Genomic DNA, 27,500 nt, shown 5'->3' with positions numbered 1-27,500 from the left:
AACAGAGAAAATAAAAGAAATTCGACTCTTCTTTTTTTCAGATTTGAAACAAAATGTATTTATTCTTAGAATTTCCAACAATACAGTGTTTTTCTTTCGTTTTTAACCAGTTCACTTATCGCCGTATCATTTAACCAGTTCACTTATCACCGTATCATTTTACCAGTTCACTTATCGCCGTATCATTTAACCAGTTCACTTATCGCCGTATCATTTAACCAGTTCACTTATCGCCGTATCATTTAACCAGTTCACTTATCACCATATCATTTAACCAGTTCACTTATCGCCGTATCATTTAACCAGTTCACTTATCGCCGTATAATTTAACCGGTTCACTTATCGCCGTATAATTTAACCGGTTTACTTATCGCCGTATCATTAAACCAGTTCACTTATCACCGTATCATTTAACCAGTTCACTTATCGCCCTATCATTTAACCAGTTCACTTATCACCGTATCATTTAACCAGTTCACTTATCGCCGTATCATTTAACCAGTTCACTTATCGCCGTATCATTTAACCAGTTCACTTATCGCCGTATCATTTAACCAGTTCACTTATCGCCGTATCATTTAACCAGTTCACTTATCGCCGTATCATTTAACCAGTTCACTTATCGCCGTATCATTTAACCAGTTCACTTATCGCCGTATCATTTAACCAGTTTCTGTTATTTTCTGATCATATCTCAAACACGTGCTTCTCCGCCGCTTCTCTAGTCAGGTGTCCTTTTATCTCTGCTCTGGTGCCACTCACTTCTCTTGAACCCGTGTTTCATTACCCGTCTTTCTCCGTCCACATCTGTCTGTTTATCTGTGCTTTTTCCTTTCAATCGCTGTGAGGTCAGATTGTTATAGAATTGTGTACAAAAACGACACCAAAATGAGTCATGTTACTTTATCTAACATGAACGGCACCCATGTAAACTGTTGTATACGTTTCGTGTGAGTTTGTGACATGCCCTAAACGTGTTACTAAATGTCTATTAGTGGTTCTCCACTTTCTGTACCCGTTTTATATTTTGTGATCGTCTAATGTTCATATGCGTGTGTGTGTGTGTCATATGTGTATCTTCGACATACCTTTATCATCCTGACTCCATTTTGTTGTTGGAGGGGGTTGGAACCTTTTGGACAAAAGAGATTCACTCTCAGAACACTGGTTTGTTTTTATGTTAGTTTTTATTTCACTTTCCATAATGTCGCTCAGATGAAAATTGAAAGTAAGTTTCTTTGCTTGTGGTCTTAATTCTACATTGAGAGACACGGTACTCCTTCCCAAGAGGGAGGAGAGACAACAGTAAATCCCAACCGCTCTGCTTCAATCCCAAGTTCCAACTCCTCTGATCTCCAGCTAACTTGATAACGTGACTCACACGTAGATCCGGTCAGCTGACCGGAGCTTCCGGTAAACTTGTCTATGATATAGCTTTTCATATTTAGACAGGTTTTATAAATATGGATAATATCCATCTTTTGTTTATCTCTCCAATTAGATAGATCGATAGATCGATAATTTATTCTGCTTTACCTATTTCGTAACAACATTGCACAGCCGACTTAGTCCTTTGCATATGTATGCTAGTATACGCTGCTGCTGCTGCTAACAGCTCTAGCAGCTTTTCTACAGATCCAATGAGAAATGGAAACCTCCTCCATGATAGGGTAACAAATTGATAGTTGGTCTGGTTGGTTGGTTGTTTTCGTTGTACGGCATATCAACCCTTTTCAGGTTATTTAATGCCGAATCCCAAGATTTTGAAGAAACATTTTTAATAGAATACATTTGTTGTTTTCAAGTCAGTTTCTATTCAACCCATAGTTGGAACTCAAACAGGTACCACCACTTCAGGTCAGAGTGGATCTGTGAGAAATTGTAATTAAAGGGTGGTTCCACACCCCTCAGAGCCCACAAGCTGGGGCCTCACAACTGGATATAGCTTAAGGTCATATCCAGGACCCCCATTGAGGGACTTTTACCCTCTGCAGGGGGGCAGTCGGTGTATTCTAATACCCCGCCGACAGGGTCGATAGTTGACCTGGCTGTTCTGTAATCGGGTACCATTTTACCATGCATCGATATCTGACGAACGGTTCACGATTATGTGTGAACGTGTCACTAAATGTCTATGGTGGTTCTTCACTATCTGTACCCTGGCTTATGTTGTTTCAGTCTATTTATGCTCCAATGCTATGATCATCTAAATGTTCATATGCGGAAGTGGGTGTGTTTGCGTGTGCGCACGAGCGCGTGTGTCATACATATATCTTGGACATACCTTATTTGCATGGGTCGTTGATCTTGTCGACATGGAATTCAACTTGTTCTTGGAGGGGAGGCTGGAACGTGTTTGGACAAATATCCATTCACTTCCAAGAACGCTGGTTTGTTTTATATAGTTTTTATTTAATTTCCAGGTGTCGCTCGCAGAAGAATGAAAAGTGAATATCTTTGCCTGCGTGGTTAATTCTAGGTCTCCATTCTTGGATACGTCGGTCCCCTCCCCAGGGAAAAGGGGGAGTGTGATCTGTTAAACCTTCTTCTCTGCTCAACGTCCGAATTCCAACTTCTATGATCTCCAGCTAGCCTGACCCAGGTGACTCACACGTAGATACTGTCAGCTGATAAGATACTTTCGCTAAAATTGTCTATGACCTAGCTTTGTCATATTTTGACAGGATTTTATCAACATTGTTCATATTTATCTGTTGTTTATCTCTTCAGTTAGGTAGATAGATCGGGATAGATAGGTAAGAAATAGATAGATGACTATATCGAGAGATATACCGGTAATAAACACATTTAATCAGCTGCATTTCATAAATAAGAGATAATAATATAAATGCGATAAATACACACACAAAAAACGCTGCATATTTATTAATCTCTAGTATCTTATTCCCATGTTAAACTCTTTTTTTTTTCTTTTCAGGCCAATCAGCGGAAATCAATCATCTATCATTGGACGACCTGATACCAAAGACAGATCTGTTTATTACCTACGAGGGTTCACTGACAGAGCCTGGATGTCACGAGACAGTCACATGGATTATATTTAACCGACCCATTTATATATCAAGAGATCAGGTAAGTTAATAATAGATCTACATTTGACAAATTTTCCAAACCTACATTTTCGTTTCAGATATATTTTTTATTTAAAAAGAGCCAATAAAAAAAGGATTAGCGTAAGGTTAAATTTATTAATGACTAGTCTTGGTGCCCATTGTTGCCCGGGTGTTTGGAGGTGTATGTTGAGCCAAAAAAAAAATGATAGATGGCAGGCAGGCAGGCTCGAACCCTTACTACGAAGGAGGAAAAGAAGGTAAAAAAGAATGTGGCGTCTTTGTCGTTGCGTCCATCGCCAAACCAGAAGTGGCGAAGGTTTAAATTAAATCTGGAAAGGATGACTTTCAAAAATATTGGCGAAAAAAGAAAGTCCCCTCCTTTGTAGTAAAGTACCTAGTTGCGGTTGAAGGAATATATTTTTCTAGCCAATCCTTCAATATTTGTCGTCGGATTGGTCGAGCTTCAAAAGATTGTCGAGAGTTTAAGGCAGAAATACATATATACATCGTTAAATGTTGAGACATTATGTTGAACAAAGATGGCAGTGAAGAATCAGTGTAGTTCCGATCTTGAATGTTAAGTAATTCCTAGTAACAAAAATGGCGGCGAAAATTAACATGCAGATTCGTGACAGGAACGTATTTCTTATACAGCATTGTATGAGAGTGAACAAGGAGATGCTAAAATTTATCCTCGACGGAAGACCTAATGACTGGGAAGAGATGTTCATTCGGAAAGGACATTATGCTTATGTTCCTTTAAATTGGTATGTTACAGCTATGTTTTAGTAGGTTTGTAAGCATATTATGTAGCAAAACGTAGATGCCTTGTTCAGATTAAAATGTTTTAGCTATATGCAGTAAATAGACGTAATCTTTGCATATTATTAATCCCAAATAATGCTACTCATTGATACCTCAATATATTCTCTTTAAAACTATATATAAAAGTCACACACACACACACATATATATATATATATATATATATATATATATATATATATATATATATATATATATGTATGTATAGTAAGTTATAAAATGTATAACAGCTACACTGAATATTCCGCGTTTCATCCACTTTAGGATTCTTCGGGATATAATTAAATCTTTAAATGCCAGACTATAAAAGGAATTGGCGTCAATGTTATATATATATATATATATATATATATATATATATATATATATATATATATATTAGTGATGGAACGATTCCGATATTTCTCGATTCCGATACAATTTCCGAAACAGACTCTTCGTAAATCTCTTTATGTAAAACTATAAAGTTACTATTAATTCTCGATTACCGTACAAATGTTAAATTTCAGATATATTCTCAACTTAAAACAAAATACACTTATGGGGGTCGTCCAGAAATGTTTGTTTCACAATAGATATTCATCATCTTATTATTACAACCAACAGTAGTAGATTTTTTTTAAACAACATCTAGTAAAAAAAAAATGATCAAACACAACGTTTTTAGCATAAAAAATAAGCAAACTTTTTTCGAGTGGGATACCGATTCCAATTCCGATACTCCAAAAGTTCCGATTTCTATGGTTCTCGATTACGATTCATCGTTCGAAAATATATAATTATGTATATGTTTTTATATGTTGTAGTAGGAATGTACATTGATGTAGCAAAACTTGATTTAGTACATTGATGTAGCAAAACGTTGATGTAGTACGTTGATGTGGCAAAACGTTGATGTGGCACGTTGATTTGGCAAAACGTTGATGCAGTACGTTGATGTGGCAAAACGTTGATGTGGCAAAACGTTGATGCAGTACGTTGATGTTCCACGTTGATGTGGCAAAACGTTGATGCAGTACGTTGATGTGGCAAAACGTTGATGTAGTACGTTGATGTGCCACGTTGATGTGGCAAAACGTTGATGTAGTACATTGATGTGGCAAAACGTTGATGTAGTACATTGATGTGGCAAAACGTTGATGTAGTACATTGATGTGGCAAAACGTTGATGTACATTGATGTGGCAAAATGTTGATGTAGTACATTGGTGTGGCAAAATGTTGATGTAGTACATTGATGTAGCAAAATATTGATATAATTAAATCTTTAAATGCCAGACTATAAAAGGAATTGTGGTCAATGTTTTTGAAGTTGCCTCATTAATAAAACATAATGATATTTCGTTTCCGAACATTTGAGATGAGAATAAGCAATTCGTTATATTTAGATTCTTCGGACTACTGTTATCATCTTGAGTGTCATTTTTACAATTTTCGGCCGCTCTAACCTCCGATTTTCTGAAGATGTATCTTGTCGAACTAGGGAATATTTCTATCGACCTCGCAAACGGAACCGTGTATTTATTTCACGTCAATAGCATGTTCTCAATCCACGACGGGATAAATTTTCTAAATAATTCGCAATTATTAATACAAAAATCGTAATACGTCGAAAAACTCTACTGAAAATTGGCAAGAATGACTAACCACCTCAGATATACATGCCGATGTCGTGATCTTAATCTATTGCCACTAGGCTTAATGTTGAAAATACTAGTCACCTCCCGGAATACGCAAATTATCGCAAAACGTTCACGGTAAGAGCTTGTCGGAAACAATCCGTAGCTTGCTGTGGAGGAAATGTCAATTACAGGCTGAAATGTCAAACGACCATAACCCCTTCCTTAGAAGTATATCACTGACTGATAACAAAACCCTCATCCAAGAATACATGGGAATATAATTTCAGAAGTTATTGAATGAGGTTTATTCTCGCCAAATAAATAAACGAGAAAATCCCATAGCTAAGGATGGAAGACTCTCTGTCCATTATTCGCCAACAAGTACCATTGTGAGTAAAATAAACAAAAGGTAACTCTTTACGATGAATAAGCGCTAAACAAAGGTCGTAACTTCTCTACAAACATTAAGCCGATTCTATACGTAGATATGATAGTTTCAATAAGAAAAGATAACTTTAAAGAAACGCAACGCACACAGAGATTAAGTAAGGCGGAAAGTGAGACAATAACTCCAGAATTAAAACCCTACGAAACCTACTGTAAACATTATAAAATGTATCTACATTGGTTTGAATTAATGTTTAAAATGCCGAAATTAAATATCATGGTTCAATTGTATTAATTACAGAAATACTGAGTCCGTGTGAGTCTCTGTGCCAGCAAAGAACCTACTGTCGGAATTAGCATACCGACGAGTAGAGGGGGGGGAATAAAGAAAATACGGTTTAAGTTTTGCAACGAAATGTCGACGTTGCTTACAAGCAGTCTTTCCTTGTAAAAGTAAGAAATAGGTAACGATGGTTGAATGTAATTTGTCTAAAAGACTACAACAACTACTACTACCACAGTAGAGCGGCCACCCCTTTTTATCTACTCCAACTCCCAGTCAATGACATTCACGCGTGACTGAAGTGTCTATTTCACTTGTAAGGAATAGGCACTCAGGTTCTTTGATTAACGGACCACCGGCTGTGTTGGTCACAGCTACCAGTACTCCTTTCTTCCCCACCGACCTACCCTCGGCAAGTCAACCAATTAAAAATTATCACACTACTGTTTATTTTATACGTGAAGACCCTCTGCTTTTCTGATTCTAGGCTGTATAAGAGTTTTAAATTTGCTCAAAGTTTTACTTCCTTCTTACAATTGGATGTTTTATTATCGATATATATATATTTTTTTTAATAAATATTGTAGAAATATTAAGAAGAAACAACCTAACAACACTGTCAGATACAAAAAAATATGTTAAATTTAAAAAAAAAAATCATCGGCCCAGTTGTTTTTATTCCGTAGGGAACGAACTCATACACATACAGATTCACATAGAGAAAGTGTTTAGGGAAAGATAGAACTAGAGGTATATTACTAGCAGAGACAACCGATGTTGCCGGAAAATATGATGATAAACGAACGTTTTGCATTTGCAATACGTTTATTGTCAGCCAAATCTGTGAACTCGCATATTTCTCAATCAATAAAATTGCTTGCTTTCGTGTAGGACTCTTTAGACGCTCCACATGCCTTCCTGCACTAAATTTGTCGAAAAAACATTTTAGTCTACGTTGCACTATAGAGAACTGTTTATTTCTTTATATAATTGATTAAAATCAAGTTTAAAATGACAAAAGTTACGTATCATGGTTTAATTGTTCTCAAAACTGAAACAATGGTTTCAAACGCGCTTCTGTCTTATTAAAGACCCTACTGTAAGTTTTGCACACTGGACGTTTTTGTTCGAGTGGTGTTTAAATTTCTCAAATACTATCGTGGTGTTAGAAGTGCACGCCTGTTGAACTCTGTTCCGATTGCCTGTTTCGCATCTGACTACAACCTGGATGTCTTCAAGTCCAATGTGAACAAATTCCTGATGAACCGCCTCCTTAAGTAAGACACTTTATCAGATCTCCAAAACTAACTTACTGTACACACAATAACCCTTATACCCGAGTGGCTTCCGTCCTTGATAATTGGCGAGTACCTTGTAAAAAAAAAGGCTGTATAAGGTTTTAAGTTCGGTACAAATCGGTTTTCCTTTAATTATAGTTTTTTTCAATTATTTAGTTTTTATATTCATCAAAAGAATTCATATACAAAATATATTTAAATACACTTTATAGGCAAATAATCTACATTTTTGTGATATTATACAGCAACTAACCCAGCCGTTTTGGGGCAAATAAGAAACGAACCCATACTCATAGGCATACTTATCAGTATGCTTGAGTCGTATGATATAAAAAGAAATTATGGTGCTGTTTGTTTATTTGTTCGCGTTATTCCACATACATAAAGAAAACCCAGTGCCCTTATTTTAATAAAAGCACAGCTTTGAAAAATTACATTATAAAAAGGATACCATACTAAACCGCAAAATTATCAGGGACAGTATCTTGAAGAATGTTATCATGCCAACATAACATATACTACACTATTCTCGTTATGATGCATTGTGTTTAATTATATAGTAAACGTATCGGATTCAGGCGGATCAATAATAAAAAAAAAAATTAAGAAACAATATGTCTAGCAAAGTTTAACCTGGCCACTACTCATGTTTGTCAAACTCCGTCCCAGAGCCTTCGGCGACTGCAATTCAGAAAGAATTTGCAGCTTTTAATGAACAAACCCAAGAAAAAAAAAATTAGGAAGCTTTACTAGACGACCTGGTATAATTATAAACAATTACTTTGAACGCCGACAGATACAGAATCATCAGTGAAGATAGTTATGATTCCCGCTGGTCGTGGGATTTTAAACTTAAAACGAAACTATTTTCGTCTCCATTAGGAAGGTGCAAGACATAGTCTGTCACAACGATAGTCAGGTGTAATTAAGCATTTATGAAGGCATCAATGTTATACAAGAATGGTCTACAATAACTGAGTGACTAAGTTATTACGATCTCGCACGCAGCCCAATTGGCCGACTTTTAAATGTCAGTAGGAAGTACTAAACTGTTAAGAAATTTATTTCTGAAAGGGGCAGACACACGCACACACACACACACACACACACACACACACACACAAATATACCGTATTCAAAAAGCCACTAAAGCGTTTTGAACTATAATAGATTATTTCTGTAATTTTAAGACAATCTGACTAAGACACTGGGTATTTTTTTTTTATTTAAAAAAATGGAAAATTTACTATTTATGTATGAAAAATAATGTCTTTTAAATGTTGCTTATATTAAGACTCTTTCCAAAACAATATTCTAGTGCTATTGCGTAAACAATATTCAGAACAAATTGCAGAATATCTGGATTGCGATTAAAGCTCCTTATTTTGTTCTGCGAGCTGGCAGATTCCGAAACGTCAACTCCCGAACCCTGCAAGAATTGTAAGAAAACACCAGGAACTAAATAATGGTATTGAATCGCAATCCAGAGATTCTGAAATATGTCCTAAGTAAAGTTTTGGAGAGAGCACAAATATGCAAAGCTGAAAATATGCAATACTTAAACGATATTATTTTTCATAAATAAGTATTGTTTAAATTTTGCATGTATTTAAATAACAACACCAATATCTAAATCAGATTTTGTAAAAAGTACAAAAAAGATATAATAAAAAATAACGAATCTATTTAAGTTCTAAACCGCTCAATTATTTTAGACTCCCTGTATGTATATATATATATATATATATATATATATATATATATATATATATATATATATATATAATATAATATCTGCCATCAACTGAAATGAATGGCTGTCGTCTTGAGGAAGCCTCATGTTTGACAAGCTTCTGGGCTTAACCTTTACTCCTGATCTTAAATGGAACATATAAATTAAATCCGTTTCCAAGGTTAATGGAAAAATGGTGAAATCCTTCTATCGATCCAGTAGATATATCACTGCTGATGCAATTCTATATCTATATAAGATCCAGGTACGGCCCAGGATGGAGTACTGTTGCCACATCTGGGCAGGAACTGCTAGAAAGGACTTATCCTGCCATGATAGAGTTCAAAGTAGACTTCGTAGCCTTGTGGGAGATGTCCTTTTCTCTTCCCTGCAACCGCTTTTCCACAAAAAAGAGATGTTGCGAGTTTGTCTCTGTTTTATCGTTATTTTCATGGCAGGTGCTCGGCTGAGTTTCATTCGGTAGTTCTCCCTCGCCAAACTTTCACAAGAAACACCCGTCTAGCAGAAAACACTATCACTAGTTTCCCCCACTCTTGATCTGTGCCTGAACCTAAGTGTAGATAGCATGAGCAAAGCTTCTTTCTTAGAACTGCACGCCTATAGAATTGTCTTCCGTTTTTCTGCTTTCCAGCTGACTACAATATAGTTGTCTTCAAGTCTATCGTAAACAAGTTTTTGATGAGCCGTTCCATATAAGTTAACAGATTTACCGAACCTCCATTACTAACGGTTACTATATCGTCCAATTTCTACTGTCCACTCTTTAACCATTATCCTTGAGTGAACTCTTGGCCTTGATAAATGGTGATGCCTATGTAAAAAATAAATATAATATATATATATATGTATATATTCATTTAACAGACCTGGCTAAACATGCATACATACATACATATATATATATATATATATATATATATATATATATATATATATATATATATATATATATATATAAAATGGATTAATAAATTCCAACGAAAGAAAGATGTATATTTAAATAAGGGAGTAGTCACAAAATCGCCATTTTTACACATTTGAAAATAATTTCTGACGAGGACGCATCACAGACCGTCTGAAACGCGCGTAAACGATTTCAATGACTTAAAAAATATTATTACAATGACCCAAGCATAATTCTCAATGAAAAACCAAAACACGGAATAATAAAATAATGTTAAAAAAATACACATTGTTGGTGACTACTCCCTTATTTAAATATATATATATATATATATATATATACATATATATATATATATATATATATATTAAACAGACATGGATAAATTCCTAACCTGCTCTCAGATATAAGTATATTAAATTAAAATAAACTTAAAAAAAAGGAATTTTATGACCCACTGATCCTCAAAAATCTGAGACAAGCGACGAACTACAGACAAAGGAGCCTCTCTCTTGTTGAAGATCACATCTGCATAGCTCTAGATTTGGAACCCAATCCCCTCAACCCGCAAACCCTAACCCCTAACACGAAAATGAATAAAGACACCGATAACTAAGTAAATAAACAAATATGAGAGTAAATAAACTAACAAATTTACACCCAATTCAACCCTGTTCTCCGAGAAGCTGAATCTTTACCCTTATGACATGTTTAAAAAAAACTCCTTTTGCTGAGGATTAATTTTCGCTCTTCATTTAGAATTCCGTGTTCGAAAATGAGGGTTGTTTCCTAATGATGTCTCTAGTTAGTAAATACTGTAAATACTAGTAGACCGGAACATGCTCATGACTGTAGCAACAAACTGCTGCTTATTTAAAGACAAATCTAAAATGTAAGTAGCTCTATTTCTCAATTGAGCACTCTTGTATAAACCGTGTTATATTTCACTGATTACCTTACCTTTGGAAAATAGCAACCTCACATTATAATGTATATATAATATATAATATATATATATATTATATATATATGCATATATATATGCATATATATATATATATATATGACTAAAGTAGACTGGAGCGTAATAGATGTACATAAAATAATTGAATTTAAAGCAATTTAATTTAAATTACATTATTATATGCAAGATCAATAATGGCGTGGTGAATATTACAAGAAAGTTAAATCAAATTGCAATAGCATTTCAAAATAAAAACAAAAAAAAGTTCCAAGTGTGCATCTTTTCACCACGTATGAAAATGCACGTATATGTTTTAAAATAATCAGAAAAATGTATGAATACATTTAAAAAAGGTAAATTATTAAAAAAAAAAAAACAACTTATAAAACACGCACACATCTTCAATTGCACTTAACGAAGCTTTTACTAAAAAAGAAATACCACTTTTTCAATTGCCATTGTTTCGTATTTTAAATATAAAAAAAACACGTTTACGTACTTACACCATATATTTTATCAATACTTGAAATATAACACAGATTTTTCTTGCTAAATTTTTATGACACATCTTTCTTCATAATATTTTTATGTATCGCTATAGATGTGTGTGTGTTTTTTTTTTGCATCTGTTAGCGCTAAAAGACAACTTGAAATGATAGCTATAATTATATTAAAAATCATATTAAAAAGAAAAAAAACACACACACACACAATCCGTCACCGGCGGCCATCTTTATTTAAAATACTGTTACTCGATTTCCAAGGAAGAAAAATGCGAAAATTCGGATTCATTTCAGGTGATTGTTTGCATTTCCTGAGAATGAATCGTTTGGAATTCGATCTCCAATTTCATCATGATATTTATTTAATTTATTCGTTTGTCCGTTGCTATTCGTATTTACAACTTGTCAGAAACAAAGAGTGGATATGAATTTCCTATATTTAAAAGTGAATATCGATATTATAGCGCCATTTTTTTTCTCAAACCAACTTGTGTGGGATATACGTACAACGCGGAAACAAAATATATTTTATGCTTGACAGATATGCACACACATCGCAAAAGTAAACAGTTTTCAAAGTTAATTATATGCGTTTTTGTCATTTCTCTCCTAAAAGCAGATAAAAGCAACAGTCCCGGCCAGCTCGTAAGGGATCAGGAACAGCGGCTACAACTGGCATAAACTCGACCTTTCAGTATATGTGGATGATATCTTTCTATTTAATTGATTCATCTATAAATATAAAAGCGAAAATGCGTGTATGTATGTATGTATGTATGTATGTATGTATATATGTGCGCTTTTTGTGTATGTCTGTAAAAAGAAGCGGTTTATCGGCTCAAAACTTAAAACTTTTTATATCACATATAAATCATAATATCTACGAGTTAACAACGGAAGTCGACTGTCTATTTAATTTACTCGAATTTGAAAAGATAAATATTCAACATTTTTCGCTCGCCGCATGTGGAGTAGGCTTTTTCGTATAATAAAAGCGACACTAATTCTGGCGGGGTTTTTTTCCCGGTCGCTATCACCGGAAATTTCCGAAAGCAATCAGCTATAATCAATGTGGAAATATGTCCTTATATCAGACAATTGCTATTTACTTTGGAAAAGAGGAGCTGGTGTCCCCAACATCTTGGGAAAATTATTTTAAAAAAGCGTTCTCGCAGTAAATGAAATAACCCGCAGTCAAAATTGACCTCATTAAGTCATTAAAACGTGCCCTGCCAAATGTAAGTAATTAAATAATTTCAAGCGTGTTTCTGCTAGTATGTCGCGGTGGCGCAATGGTTAACGTCGCACTTTCTTTGTCACACTTTCCAATTAGCCTCAAGGTTTCGGGTTCGATGCTCATACTCACCTACTAAAACTTTTTTTTTATTTGAACCCCCACTTGAAGTAATATTTTCAAGGAGATCCTAGCCAAAAAGGAAAAGCTCAATATTTAAGAATAGAGCAATATATAAGTTTCGTGGTTCTATTTTAAATTCTGGAAAAACAACATATAGAGATATATATTCGATTCAAGAATTTATTGTTTGACAAAGGAATATATAGAAGAGGTCATTTTAATTTCCTTAATACATGGATGTTCAATAATGTATTAAGGAAATTAAAATGACCTCTTCTATATATTCCTTTGTCAAACAATAAATTCTTAAATCGAATATATGTCTTTATATGTTGTTTTTCCAGAAGTTAAAGTTGGACCACGAAACTTATATAAAGGTTAACCCACTTAAAAGTAGCCCTATCTCTCATCTATTTCTAATTTTTTTTTTAATTAAGCGACCCACTTAAAATTAGCCCGATGTCTGTAATATTTCTCTTACCGACTAACTGACACCACCAGACAACACGCAATTCCTTTTCCAACAAGATGCCATTATATGCCACACGTTTTCACAGATTAGTGACACGGGTTCATGACATGTTTACAGAAGAGAGAACAATATGCAAAGTGTCAAGACTACCACTTTTTCTGAACTTTTCATCATGTGATTTTTTTTTCTTTGAGCGAGTTAAAACAAAAAGTGTATGTAAATAATCTTCATAATGTAGACCAACTAAAGGAGAACATTACCAATCATGTCAGGGGAATAAGGGAGTATCTGCAAAAGTTGGTAAACGTGCCCAGAAATGCATAGATGTCAACAGGGAGTACTTCCAACATCTTTTATAACACTATATGTAATTTAAACAATAATAGAGTGGTCCTCCTCGATACTACATTTCCTGGACTACTTTTACGTGAGACAGGCTGTGTGTGTGTGTGTGTGTGTGGGTGTGTGTGTGTGTGCTCAGACGGTTTTGTAATTTTGTAAAGCATATTTGGAATTTGCGTACACACAAATATAGAACGTTTATTTGACATCCACGATGAAGAAATTTATGATATAGCAAATTAATCTGCAATTTAGATGAGATTTTTAGATTTTGTACTTCAAAGCGATTTCATCGTTTTTTTTTTTTTCTATTAGCAAACCATTATCGATTTTTTTTTTATTGCTTCATCTAATATTTTTAATTTTTTTTTTTCTTGCGAAAATGTTCCGGGCGGATGTTATTAATCATAGGTTTAATTTCTGTATGTTATTTTCTTGTTTCTTTTTACTGTATTCGCGTTTTTGTTTCTTTCTTCCGTGCCTTTTTCACTTAACCTTGCTTTTAATTTACATCTCCTCTTTTTAAACTAAAATCGATTTCTTAAAACTTTGATACGATGATTGATAATATTTTCGATACTTTGTCACTCTTCATAACATTCTGGCCAGTGTAACTTAACATTTTTCATGAACGTTTCCTCGAAATCTGCAATAACTATAGAACAATTTAATCACTTGATTAACTAAAGATCCCATTTCGTACATTCGATAAAAAGAATTCGGATTAGATCCAACATTAATTTATTTTATTGTGGATTCATATTCTTATCCTTTTTTTAATTATTGTTTCACGACGTTTCGGCCAACTACTGCTCTGGCCTTTGTCAGGTGGTAACCGCGACGGGATAAGAACTCCGAATCTTCTAACTGTATACGCAAGCAATTACTGCCTTCCATAGTTGTTGCCGTCACACAACGTTTTTGGCCAAGTAAACACTGGCAGATCTTTTTATAGGATTAGAAGCCGCTATCTTCAGACAATGTTCCCCTGCAACCGTGGAGATTCAACGTCTTTATCCAATGCGACACGGACCCAGAAACAACTAAAAAAATAATGAGGATAATAGTCCGCCATAAAATAAATTAATAAATAATACTCATCTTAATAATAAGTTCCAATGAAACAGTATATATAGACCCAACATGTATGAAAAATTTGAAAGGTTTTACACATATGTATTGGTGCTACCAGATTGGGCTGTCTGAAGATATTGGCGTCCTAAATTGAAATGCACCTCACATAAATATATTTTTTTTATTTTTGTTTCCTTTTGCAAAACCAAATTATCTTCTGACAAAAACAAAAACCCACTTTTCCACCTTTTCCTTCTTTCCATTTCACTTTTTTTTTCTTCCATCGCCCCCATTTCTTGACTGGTTTCCTTACTTAATGCTATAACCTTTTCCCCTCTCCCATTACAAAACTCATGTTCTGCAGAGCAGGGAACAAACGCGATAAAATCCACTATAAAACAACGAAAACAAACAGTGCAAACTAGCGATTGAAGATGCACAGAGATTGAGGAATACAAACCTTCTACAAAATAACTGAATACAAAATGAACACTATTTCCAAAACAACTGCATTTGGAATTAAATAACCCAAAAAGGGTTGATATTCCGTAAAACTAAACAAGCGAACACATCTGTAAACATGTTTCGCCCAGGTCGATACAGAGCCGAATACTAAATTCAAGCTTAAACAAAAGTATTGGTCAGAAAATAGTCTTTCAATTTTTGCCCAAAAATTTGGCTGCCGAGGGGTCAAAGATCAAAGGAGTTGACCTTTGCGGTCTTTAGCAAACTGTTAGGCCAATTTTGGGTCTAAACCTTAAAATTTTACATAAAGGATATTCATACATGCTGCAAATTTTTTAATACATTTTTGGTGAAAATTTGGCTGCCAAGAGGTCAAAGTAAAAAGAGTTGACCATTGCATACTCTACCAAACTCTTCCGCCAAATTTAGGGTCGAAACACTTGAAATGTTAGATGTAGGTTACCTAGATAAGAGTCACTTTTTAATATATATATATATATATATATATATATATATATATATATATATATATATGCACCAAAATTTATGAACAGTACATAAGGGCCCGTGCAAGGTCGGATGAACTGCTAGTATATATATATATATATATATATATATATATATATATATGACCAGTTCAGCTCGGCTTTACTCGGACCCTATGTATTGATCATATCTTTATGCGCATATATATATATATATATATATATATATATATATATATAAAAGAATGATTCATGTCTAAGGTATCCTACATCTAAAATTTCCAGTATTTAGACCCAAAATTGGGGGAGGATTTTGGTAGGTTCTACAAAGATCAACGTTTCCAACTTTTACCTTATGGCAGACACATATTCATACAAAAACTGATTAAAATGCTTGCTGCATGTCTGAATACTGTTTATGTAAGATTTTTTATGTTTAGACACATAATTGGCTGAATGAGACACCAAAGGTAAAATCTTTTGAACTTTGAACCCTTAGCAGCCCAATTTTTGGTCGAAAACCCATTACAAACTTACATTTTGTCTGAATACACTTTATGTAATATTTCAATTTTTACTGTGTACGTTTTCAGCGTCTTAAATGTTTTGTTTTTCGCGTTTAAATTAAAAGATATATAAAAATTTGAATTTAACTTTAAGTAGTACGGTATCTGTTCAGTGTATATTTACCTAGAAATATGGCAAATCCCTTATAATTAAATGGCTGTAAGTTTTTCTTTTCAAAAACAAACAATTAAAAACAGAATGACTCATAGAAAACTATCGATATTCTTTTTTCATTTTAATAAACTTCCATAAAAATATTTGTTATGTCACAAAAAACTATTTTTATTACGCCACAAGTGTGACGCTCATGCAATAATTTCCTAGCTAAGATAACATACTGACCCAACAGGTCACGGGTAGTCTAGTGTGTATATATATATATATATATATATATATATATATATATATATATATATATATATATATATATCAAATAAAAATTACAATTAAATTTACCAAAATGATGGTAAAATTAAGTATATTATAAATATTAAAGAATTAATATTTATAAAATCATCTCAAGCAGATGTAAAAACTCGATAAAACCAAATAGGAAATAGAGCTTATAATATGAACAAACAGTCAATGAAATATGTTAAAAAACACTTTGAAATGAGTTAAACACATATTTAATTTGAAAAGGAAACACTGGATAAATGGATAGTCCTTAATCCGCGGAGTTTCGAAGAAATACTTTCCTTCTCATCAGAGGGTAGGAATTAGCAAAATACGGGATCGGATTTTGCATGCAGAAGTATTTGGTGAAACAACAAGTAAATCAAAGATTTTACTTGAAAATAAAAAAAAAGTGAAGCAGAGGGAATATAGTGAAGAAAGCGCTGATTACACATGAATGGATAGTCTGGTGGAAAATAAAAAAAATCCAGTGATGGTAAAATCCAAATGTAAATCTTCAAGAAAGTTAAAAGAATTTCCATTTGTACAAGATATATATATATATATATATATATATATATATATATATATATATATATATTATTATATTATATATATATTATTATATTATTATATTATATATATATATTATTATATTATATATATATTATTATATTATTATATTATATATATATTATTATATTATATTATATATATATTATATTATATTATATTATATATATATTATATATATATTATATTATACATATTATATAATATATATGTATATCTAATATATATATTATATAATATATATATATATATCTAATATATATATATATCTAATATATATATATATATATATATATATATATATATATATATATATATATATATACCGTATTTTGGGAAAGAACTCCAACAAAGTGCTCGATTACAAAGAAAACACTTTTTTCGATATAAGAGCTTAAATTTATTTATTTAATGCACAGAAGATAAGTAAAACATTGGTACTGTCGATTTCAAGGCTAACATAAGGACGACCAGTTAATGGTAAATCGTAAATCATATTAGGCTCTCGTCAGCCATATTGTTTTTGAAACAACATGGCTGACGAGAGCTTAACATTTTTTACGATTTACCATTAACTGGTCGCCCTTATGTTAGGCTTGAAACCGACGGTACCAATGTTTTCTGACCTTCTGTACATTAAATATATATATATATATATATATATATATGTGTGTGTGTGTTTATGTGTGTTTGATTCAACATAGAAAAACTGTATTCCGTATTTTGTAGGAATAAAATAAAGGAGATAGAAAACACGCACAGGGATTCACTAAGTTTGTTGTTTTGTTGTAGATCGTCCCTTTTTTTATACCATCATTTATAACGTCAGTAACATATATTTCACATTCTCACGTCAATATTTTAGTAAATAGCGACACCCTATACTGACGTCATTCCCTTGGTTTTTCATGAAGGATTTTTCAGCTGTCATCTATAAGACATAATTAATGACGTTATTTTTTGTAACATTCTGCAGAGTGCACTTGGCACACAAGATCTCAAACATAGAACAAAATAGATTCTGTAATACATTAGAATCCTTCCAAATCTAAAGCCAGCTATACTTCACGCAAAATTTGAAGAGCTCCGAAGCCGAGAGTGTTACTATAAAAACATTTTTTTTTTGTTGCTCCAGAATAAATAGTTTTATATATTCACAGAAATTGTCAATGCAACTTTGTCAAATAAAGGCGGTTTTCTCGTACAAGGATTGGTCCAAAACTTAAGTTTAATAGTGAAGACCTTGAAAAACGGTAGTTGTGCAAAAAAAAAAACGAGCGACATTTAGTGTCCCAGCATTCATATTCTTACATCATCATTAGGGCTATGACGACAGCATATTCTTTTCATTGTTTTGACTCTCGAGTGTGTATCCGTTGATATCTTATATGCTTTCATATAGAGTGATATGGTTCTCGGTTGATTAAACGTGTCTTTCTCTGTCGGATATAAACTCGGAAGTTAAAAGATAAGAATATTCTGTTGTCATAGCCCGAAGAATCGCCATCATGCGCGATTCATTGTCGCCAGATACTAATCCATCTCTGCTGTGACGCAGGTTCTTGACAGAAGTTTGTTTTTTTTCTTAGAATCTCCTACTGTCAATATCTGTAACAGATAGATGAAACCTTCAGGCCATGAATGCAAAAGTTCAGTTATCAAAATTATAAAATTTGCTATCCGCTTTGATCTATTCCGGCCCGATAATATAGCTGTCATTACTTTTGGAATGCACTCTCTATAAATTTCTATTATGATTAGTATTATTAAGGTTTGGCGACGTACTGTCCACCAGGCTGTCGCCTCCTTTGAGATCTCCCGCACAGAGAATTTGCGGGAGAAGCGCTGCAGTAGAAAGATTCGCGACGCCTCAGAACACACACGTGACGTAACTTTTGACTGCAGCCGCTGTGGCCCAACCTACCAGTCTCGCACCGGGCTCGTCAGGCACAAGCGTGCCTGCAGTCGACGTGGACAACCCCCATCCATAGAATCTTGGTTTGCGAAGTGCGGCCAAGAGTAAAAACATATTAAGATTTATAGAAGTATAGATAGGAGTATGAGTAGTAGAAATATTATGTTTTCTTTCTGTATAAATTATATCAAATATAATTTACATAATCGGATTTCAAGTCTGCTTTGTTAAAAATAGCACAACGCTAACTATTTTCTACCTCTACATAAACACCATTCGTTTGCGTCAGGATGAAAATTAATTTGTAAAACAGGGTACCCTTTGTATATGTTAATCAAATTTTGAACACACAGACAGATGTACAACTTTATTTAACGAGATGTATCTCATTATATTTTTTTACGTGTCTTTAGTTTATCCCACCATATCGCCCAGAATCCTTGTACATTTACGCATCTGGTTCCATCTTCCCCATTCTTTCAACTCTCCAATATTTAACCTCCCGCACTAATTCCTGTATCTCGATTTAATTATCACCTCTCTGTATTTATTTGTAATTCGCGACCCGGTGCTACTGGATCAGGCTGTCCGAAGATATTTTTCCTGATCTAAAATGTAACACACATTAGTGCTATTATTTTTTCCTTTCCCTTGAGAAAACTCAACCAATTTCTGCAATCACTAAACAAAGAAAAAAAAAATTATCCACAAAAAATAAATAAATAAATATCTGTGGATACAAAGAACAAAAATAAAAACAGGACTTTTGTTTAGAAAACTAATAGATCTGTCACAAAATAATCGGAAATGGGTTGATATGCCGTAAAACAAAACAACCAAACTAAACAACGCGAATAAATATGTGAAAATATAAAGAATCTGACGCATAACGATTTTCGTATTATTTCCAATTTTAAGACTGCTGCTCTCATTTTCAATGTTTTTTTTTCACAACGCTTCAGTCAATGTAACCTACGACCTTCTTCAGGTGTATCCTTGTCTAAATCAGAAATGTTTCATTCTTAGTCGTTAATCTGGACGAAATAACAACGCTATGATATTATTTTCAAATAGTGTACTAGTATTTTTTGCTGAATATTGTACTAGTACTTCTTTCACAAATATAGTATTGTTATATAGTGATTATTATTAGTATTATTAGACGATACCACTTGTGCGCGTATGTTACGTGAGTTCTTATTAGTAATGATATGTGTCTTAGTGAGAGTTCTTGTCTTATTACATATGATGTTGTATCTTAGAGAGAGAGATGTTGTTGTAATGACATTTTATAACACAGACATATAATAACAATACAATTTACCTTTTTGTAGAAATCACAAACACAAAGATGAGCTTTATCCAAAACACATGATAATTTATTTTCTTACGACCGGTCGGGATTTCCTCATTAAGAACTCAAAGTTTCACATCTTAGTTTCTGAAGTGACGTCTCGCTTCAGACGTCCGCCTGTCTCTGTCTCCCCTGACTGTCTCTCTGACTCTCTCTACGACCAACTAACTCCCACCTCCTATATTGAGAAATCCATACATCCTGGCCACGTGAGCAAAATTCACGTGTTTCAACATGCGCGACTTTGCACGTTTCCGACATTGATTTCCCAATAACCTATTTTTCTTGTGTTGTTTCCACAAAGGAATTTAACCTACATATCTAATTTATTTAACTCATTTTTTATTATCCACATTCTTTTAACAATTGAATAGTTTATTTATTATTTATTTCATCCGAATTAACAATTTACTGGACATTCCATTTAAACCTATTGTTCTTTAAAACTTATGTCCAGGGTTCGATTTCTGCTTTCTCTTATTTTCATTTTAACTAATCTCTCTATTTTTATACTTACATGAACAGGGGACAGCCCTTATCATGTAACAGTATGTTCTTGTTCCGTACGCTATGACTGGATAGTGGGCTTAATTCGCAATGAACCCTAACATGATATTCTCTGGAATGTTCTAGCTTTAACCATCAGCATGTGCGACAGAAAATACAATTGCAAATTATTAGGACCCCTATACAGTCCTGACTGAGAGACCGAAAACATGCTACCCCGTGAAGTAAATAAAGGGTTCCGTTCGAAATTCCGTCGAGATTCCCGGGTCCGACAGAAACATTCCTGAGTTCGACAAAACATTAGCGTTATTGTTTTTCTTGTAAAACTCAATCATGTTCCTCAAAGTTTCACCCTCTTGAAAAGACTACATGATTCTATTTCTGTTTGATAACAACCGGTTTTGTTTTGTCTTGTTTCGTCTTGTTTTTTTTTTTTTGTTTTTTGTTGTTGTTGCTGGAAACCATCTACTAGTTGACCAATCGTGTGCAAATCCCGAGTCCCCTGTCATGTCTGAAAGTGACACAATGTTCAACGAGCGAGATCGGAAATGCGCGCTGTACAACTCACGCTCTCTACCGACAGAATTTATGACATGAGGCCTATTGTCACCACCCTCAAAATGCAAATCAGGACGATTCAGCCTTTGAGGGCGTGTCCAGGATGACGAAAATCAAAGTTTCTGGTCATAGTAATAATATTAGGTGTGGTTTCAAATGATGGATACATAATGCCAGCTCACATTTTCGAAGTTGGTTTGAAAATCAACACCAAAGTGTATTTGGTTGTGCTGAAGAGTGTGGTGATCCCCTGTGCAATCAAGTGGCCACTGTCAGTCTGGGTGTGATAACAGTACTTGGCACCGTCCCACATGTCCAAAGTAACCCAGGCTTTGTACACTCTTCTCACTGGCTCCCCCTATTTCCTCGACTTGAACTAGCTTTATTTGGTCATACGTTGAGAACATCACCAACATTACCTCCCACAACAACAAACCCAGCTTGATCGCCGCCATCCACCGGGTAACCGACGAGTTTTGCCGGCGCTTGTGGAAAAGGCATGCTCCCAGTTCCGGACCCGTATCGAGACGATGATTGAGGCTGAAGGCAGCTCCATTAAATAGACACCAAGTCTACTACATATTCAAGTTAGCTGAATTGATTTTTTTTTTCAATAATATTTTTTAAAATAAAGATGTAGTATTGTATTTTTATGGCGACAATTTTATCGCTCTAAGCTGTACAAATTAATAAAACCCAACACTGAATAAATATTTATATACATAAAGGACATTAAGAATAATAATTGTTTTTTTTTTTCCAAAACTACCCGAGAAAGGATGATATGCGGTAAACCCAGTTAATTTGTTAAAGAATACCTCCCCAAGCACCTTTCTGTATTCTAAATTTGTTTTTTGGATTATCTACATCTTTCATATTTATCTGTATTTCATAAAACCTATCTATCAACTCATCTCTTTTATGTGGTCTATCTATAAACCCGCCATATTTTCATATCCATCCCGCCCTCCGTCTTGTTAATTCTACTTCTCTATGAATTACTTTTTAGTCTATCTCCTTTACCTTGCCCCGTCTTTTTTTCTTTCAATCTCCCTTTTTCCTGAAACCTTTCATCACTTTCTTCTCTCTCTCTCTCTCTCTCTCTCTCTCTCTCTCTCTCTCTATCTGTCAATTTCCCCTTTCCCCTATTTCTCTCACGATTAAATTTGTAATATCGATTGACCCACATTAAAACTCTTTCTGCATCCGGCTTTTATTAGTCTTAGTTCAATTCTTGCTTTCTTTTTTTATTTGCTAAACCCATTTTTAGTATAATTTTGTCAGAGAACTGCTTTATTACACAATTAAAAAATGTTTCATTTGCCGTTTCATAATTATTTACAAAGAACAAATAATTAAAAGGATTTTCATTAACTTTTTAATAATGTGTGATGTTCGACACGACGATTATCACTAACGAGTTGATTACAAAACCTGGAATATTATTTAAGGAGATACAGATTATCATATAACACCGGTTATTAAAGGTAATTATGGTTTTAGATAAATAGAATAGCTGGTGCTATTTAAGGAATGTCGTTCTAGTGTAGTTTGATAAAATGATATCTCATCCTCAAAGCTCATTAATTACATGAGTTGCAAAGGTATATATATGAGCAGATTTATACAATACTAGCCTGGGTGTCCGGCGTTGCTCGGCATTGCCGGGTGTTTCGAGGTGTGTGTTGAACAAATAACAATAAAAATGGTAGTAGGCAGACAGGCTCTAATCCATGACTGCGAAAGAGAAAAAAAGGAAAAAAACCGTGACGTCTTTGCCGTTGCGTCCATCGCCAAAGTGAAAGTGGTGAAGGTTTAAATTAAGGCTAGTCAATCGAAAACAGGGGGTGACTTTGAAAATATCGGCGAAAAAAGCGACCCCTCTCTTTAGAAAAGTGCCGAGTTGAGGGGGAATAATAAATGTTTTTGACCGATTTTTCGATATTTGTCGTCCGAAGGGCCGTGCTTCCAAATGATAAAATATCTTGAAAATCTGTCGCCTCCGTCGAAAGTTTTAAGCAGACATACATACATTAAAAGAAACATGTGAGATTTATACTATTAGATTAATGTTTTTGTTTTTAATAGATTTCCAAAACTGAACAACACAATAGACGGGTGGTTTACAAAAGTATTGAAATTGAGTGAACTTGGCGTCTCTTTGTATTGTTTTTAGAAAACTCAACAAAGTGATAGAATGGGGTAAACGAGCGTAACCCACAAATAAATACAATATATATATATATATATATATATATATATATATATATATATATATATATATATATATAATTTTAATGAAATGATAATTATAATTTAACCTCCATACATAAGTATGTTAGTGTGTAATGTTTACGCAACCAATTAAAAAAAAAAACTTTAAAAAGTGAATCGTGCGCCACCACCGAGAATCGAAACCAAAACTTTAAGCTTAGGAATTACTATGTCCTCTGCCGTTAACGCCTGAGGTATGAAGGCATCTTGGCTGCAAGGCTAAAAATTAAAACATGAACAAATAGCTATTACGTTTCCTATGCATATTCGGAATCCCGCCGTTTGGCCCTCACCTGTCAAATTTCATTTTTTAAAAAGTGTTCACTCTTTTCCACAAACTTTCTCTGGCTAAAACTCAAATATAAACTTTCGAATCGGTTCGAATACCCTATATATTAAGTTGTATGTCTGTAGACCAAAAAAATGAGAGAGGAGTTTCGTTGTTCAAATTTTTGAAACAAATATCGAAACTCGTGCATAAATATATATAGAAAGAGGTTGTATTTACTATAACATTTTTACGCAAATATTACGCAAGTATAAATAATGTAGAATATCTGCATGAAAATAATTACGTAAGTAAAGATGATTATCCAATAAGAAAGGCGAAAATATTTTAATAGGAAATTAATTGGTGTTCAAAAGAATATGCAAATTCGCTAGATCTTTGTTTTTTTGTTTTGTTTTTTTACAAATGAACGCAATTTTACGAGCCACATATACTAAAGTTGTATTTTTTTTTAAATAAATAGAAAATAGCTAGCTTTTTTTCTATTGTTCTTTGCCGTCAGGCTGAGATCAAAGTGCAGGATTTCGTGGCTTCCTATGTAACTTTTCTTTAAAGGGTAGAGCTGAGGCGAGAGCTGTGTACGTCTTTTCTCTCATCCTTTAGCGACTGGCCGTACTTCCCTTGCTTGCACAGCACCTAAAAGCTCTCGTCGAACACTTGTACTAGCCCCTTTGGGGCAGAGGAAGACACTGGCTTAGCAGACAGGTCTGTATTCAACATCCGTGTGAGGGAGGCTTGGGAATGCCGGATTGAAGTGTTACTGAGACGCTGAGAGGCTGGCCGTCCTGAGCCGCTATGTGCAAGATGACCAACTGTGCCACCCCGCGATTACTACCGCTTTTCCCGACCTCGTTCTCGACAGCTCTGAAGGAGGAATCTGCCTTCATAAAAGAGTGCCGAGCCGCGCTAAAACAACTACCAAGGTCCAGCGACCTTGTGACTTCTATCACTCGGATCTATGTGCGCGTTAGCGTTGGCAGTAGAGTGAGATCCGCTCCGCATGGAGTCTAGCGCCAGGTTCGAGTCATCTGAACATTTCATAATTGACTCTGACATCGCAATTGGCCCGGAATACACTTCTACTCATCAACATACAAGACAGTTCCGGTTTGTTTTGTTTTTGTTTTTTTTTTAAATCGCCTGCTTGCCCCTGTTGCGGACAACGGCCGTAGAAACGACTGATAACGCTTTCTTGGATTGCCGCGAACTCCGACGGTACTGGTCGTATGTCAGCGAAGTGACGGCTCGCATCGATCCTGAGCAACGTCCCCCGATTATCGTACCCAACGTGAGGCCGCCGTCGGACCGGGAAAGAGAAATGGTCTACATTATATATATATATATATATATATATATATATATATATATATATATGTGTGTGTGTGTGTGTGTTTGCTATCCGTTATTAAAATCGATCAGCCATGTTTAATCTCAGTCAACGTCCATGAAAGATCAATACATTTCTCGTCATTAGCGATCAATGCGATTACATTAATGTTTGACTCTAATTGATTTTATGTGAAAATTTCAACATTCACTTCGTATAAATCGATATTCTACATTATATATATATATATATATATATATATATATATATATATATACAGAGAGAGAGAGAGAGAGAGAGAGACAGAGAGCTATGAAATTATGTTTGCATTAAATTTAATTATATATTTAAAGAACGGTAAAAAAAGTTCTTTTTATCTTAATGTCAAAACAAATTCAGCTTTCATGTAAAATGTTTATCGACTCATAAAACAGCACACAAACGTTAACCGTAGAGCGGTGTCTCTTATCATCGCATATAATCCACGTGTTATTAAATATTGAAACTTTATGATGAATTTTATTTAGCCACAATCAATTAGAGAAATCGGTCAAATACAAACACGTGTATACTCTGTCTTTTTACATCGTTCATATTGCTATTGCCTTTATTGTGACTAGCAGAAACAGTGGAAATTCCACGCGAGTTTAACAGTCAAAAACACAGTATAGATAAAATGAATAAAAGATAGAATAAAACCAATGGAGACGAATTTTAAACAATTTCTATTTACTATTTTTAAAGCTTTTGAAGCTAAACATAATCATTTTTTTAAAAATATATACATTTCAATGTAAATTAAACAGACAATACATTTTGTAATTTTCTAATTAATTTCGATATAAATTATAAAGGAACAGATGTTAACTCACTAGCACCCTTTTTAATGTTAAAAATAATCTATTATTAAAAAAAAGAAAACTTACAGTCTCCTCTTCACATTACTTTTTTTTCAAATTATTAAATAAATTTACTAAGGTAAAAATGTTAACAGACAGCATGTTACTTTGTCTTGAAAATATTTAGAGACGAAATAGTTTTAATGATTTTTAACTGATGAAGAGCGACTATAAAAGGAGGTAATTCGTTTTTCATTAATAATTATTAGAGATGGTGACTTTTTTCGGGCAAGTAAAGTATGACATTTAGATACTAATATGCTGTTATTCTTAGCGTTGCTGTATCGTTGTATCGTCGAATTTAGAATAATACTCAAATACAAAATAGAAAATAAATTTGTACCGTAAGGTACAATAATAGATGTCTGTGCCGGGGAGCTACAACTTATTGTTTGTTGGATACTATTATTACATAACTTCTTTCTAGCTTAATACAATATGGTCGCCTTGAAGTCAAATATTTAGAAATATGAATCCACTCTGAAAAATGTCCCCCACTCTTTATCTTTGCCTAAATCAAAACGTGGATTTCATGAACAAAGCTTCTTTCTTAGAACTGCACGCCTGTGGAACTCTGTTCCGTCTGCCTGCTTCCCACCGGACTACAACTTGGATGTCTTCAAGTCCAACGTTAACAAATTCCTAATGAACCGCCCCTTTAAGTAAAAACTTCATCAAATCCCCACACTAACGTAATGTACTTGCAATAACCCTTATCCCTGAGTGGCTTCCGGGCCTTGATGTGGTGATCACTGTGTGAAAAAAAATATTTGTCGCGCTCCTTTTTTTTTCACATTGCTTTATATTCTTGCATTGCATGCGTCATACTTAGCTTAGATAACATTAACCCTATACTATTATTTTCTGGCCTTAAAAAGTGCGACATAAAAAAGATAAATATTGTGGTACAATTTATGATAATTTTTAAATGATTAAGCATTTATGATATTGTTAAAATATCCGTTCCATTTAAATTCAATTTTAGTATCATTGTTTTCCCCCTTTAAGTTGTTAGAGTGAGTATTCTTGCCCAA

The 27,500-nt window shown here is 33.9% G+C and overlaps 1 protein-coding gene across 1 annotated transcript in view; it reads left to right on the top strand.

Moving 5' to 3' along the window:
• Positions 1–27,500, top strand: part of LOC145266525 (carbonic anhydrase-related protein 10-like) — an 892,910-nt gene that overhangs the window by 609,988 nt on the left and 255,422 nt on the right. The window contains exon 7 of the mRNA XM_080122280.1: positions 2,939–3,093. Within this exon, the coding sequence (XP_079978406.1) occupies positions 2,939–3,093 (155 nt within the window). The remainder of the gene's footprint in view (positions 1–2,938; positions 3,094–27,500) is intronic.

The sequence above is a fragment of the Euprymna scolopes genome, chromosome 41 (genome assembly GCF_053919585.1).
Source record: "Euprymna scolopes isolate OS-2025 chromosome 41, ASM5391958v1, whole genome shotgun sequence".
Lineage (NCBI taxonomy): Eukaryota > Metazoa > Mollusca > Cephalopoda > Sepiida > Sepiolidae > Euprymna > Euprymna scolopes.
Note: the sequence above shows the minus strand (reverse complement) of the source record. Positions and strands in the feature narration are given on the sequence as shown.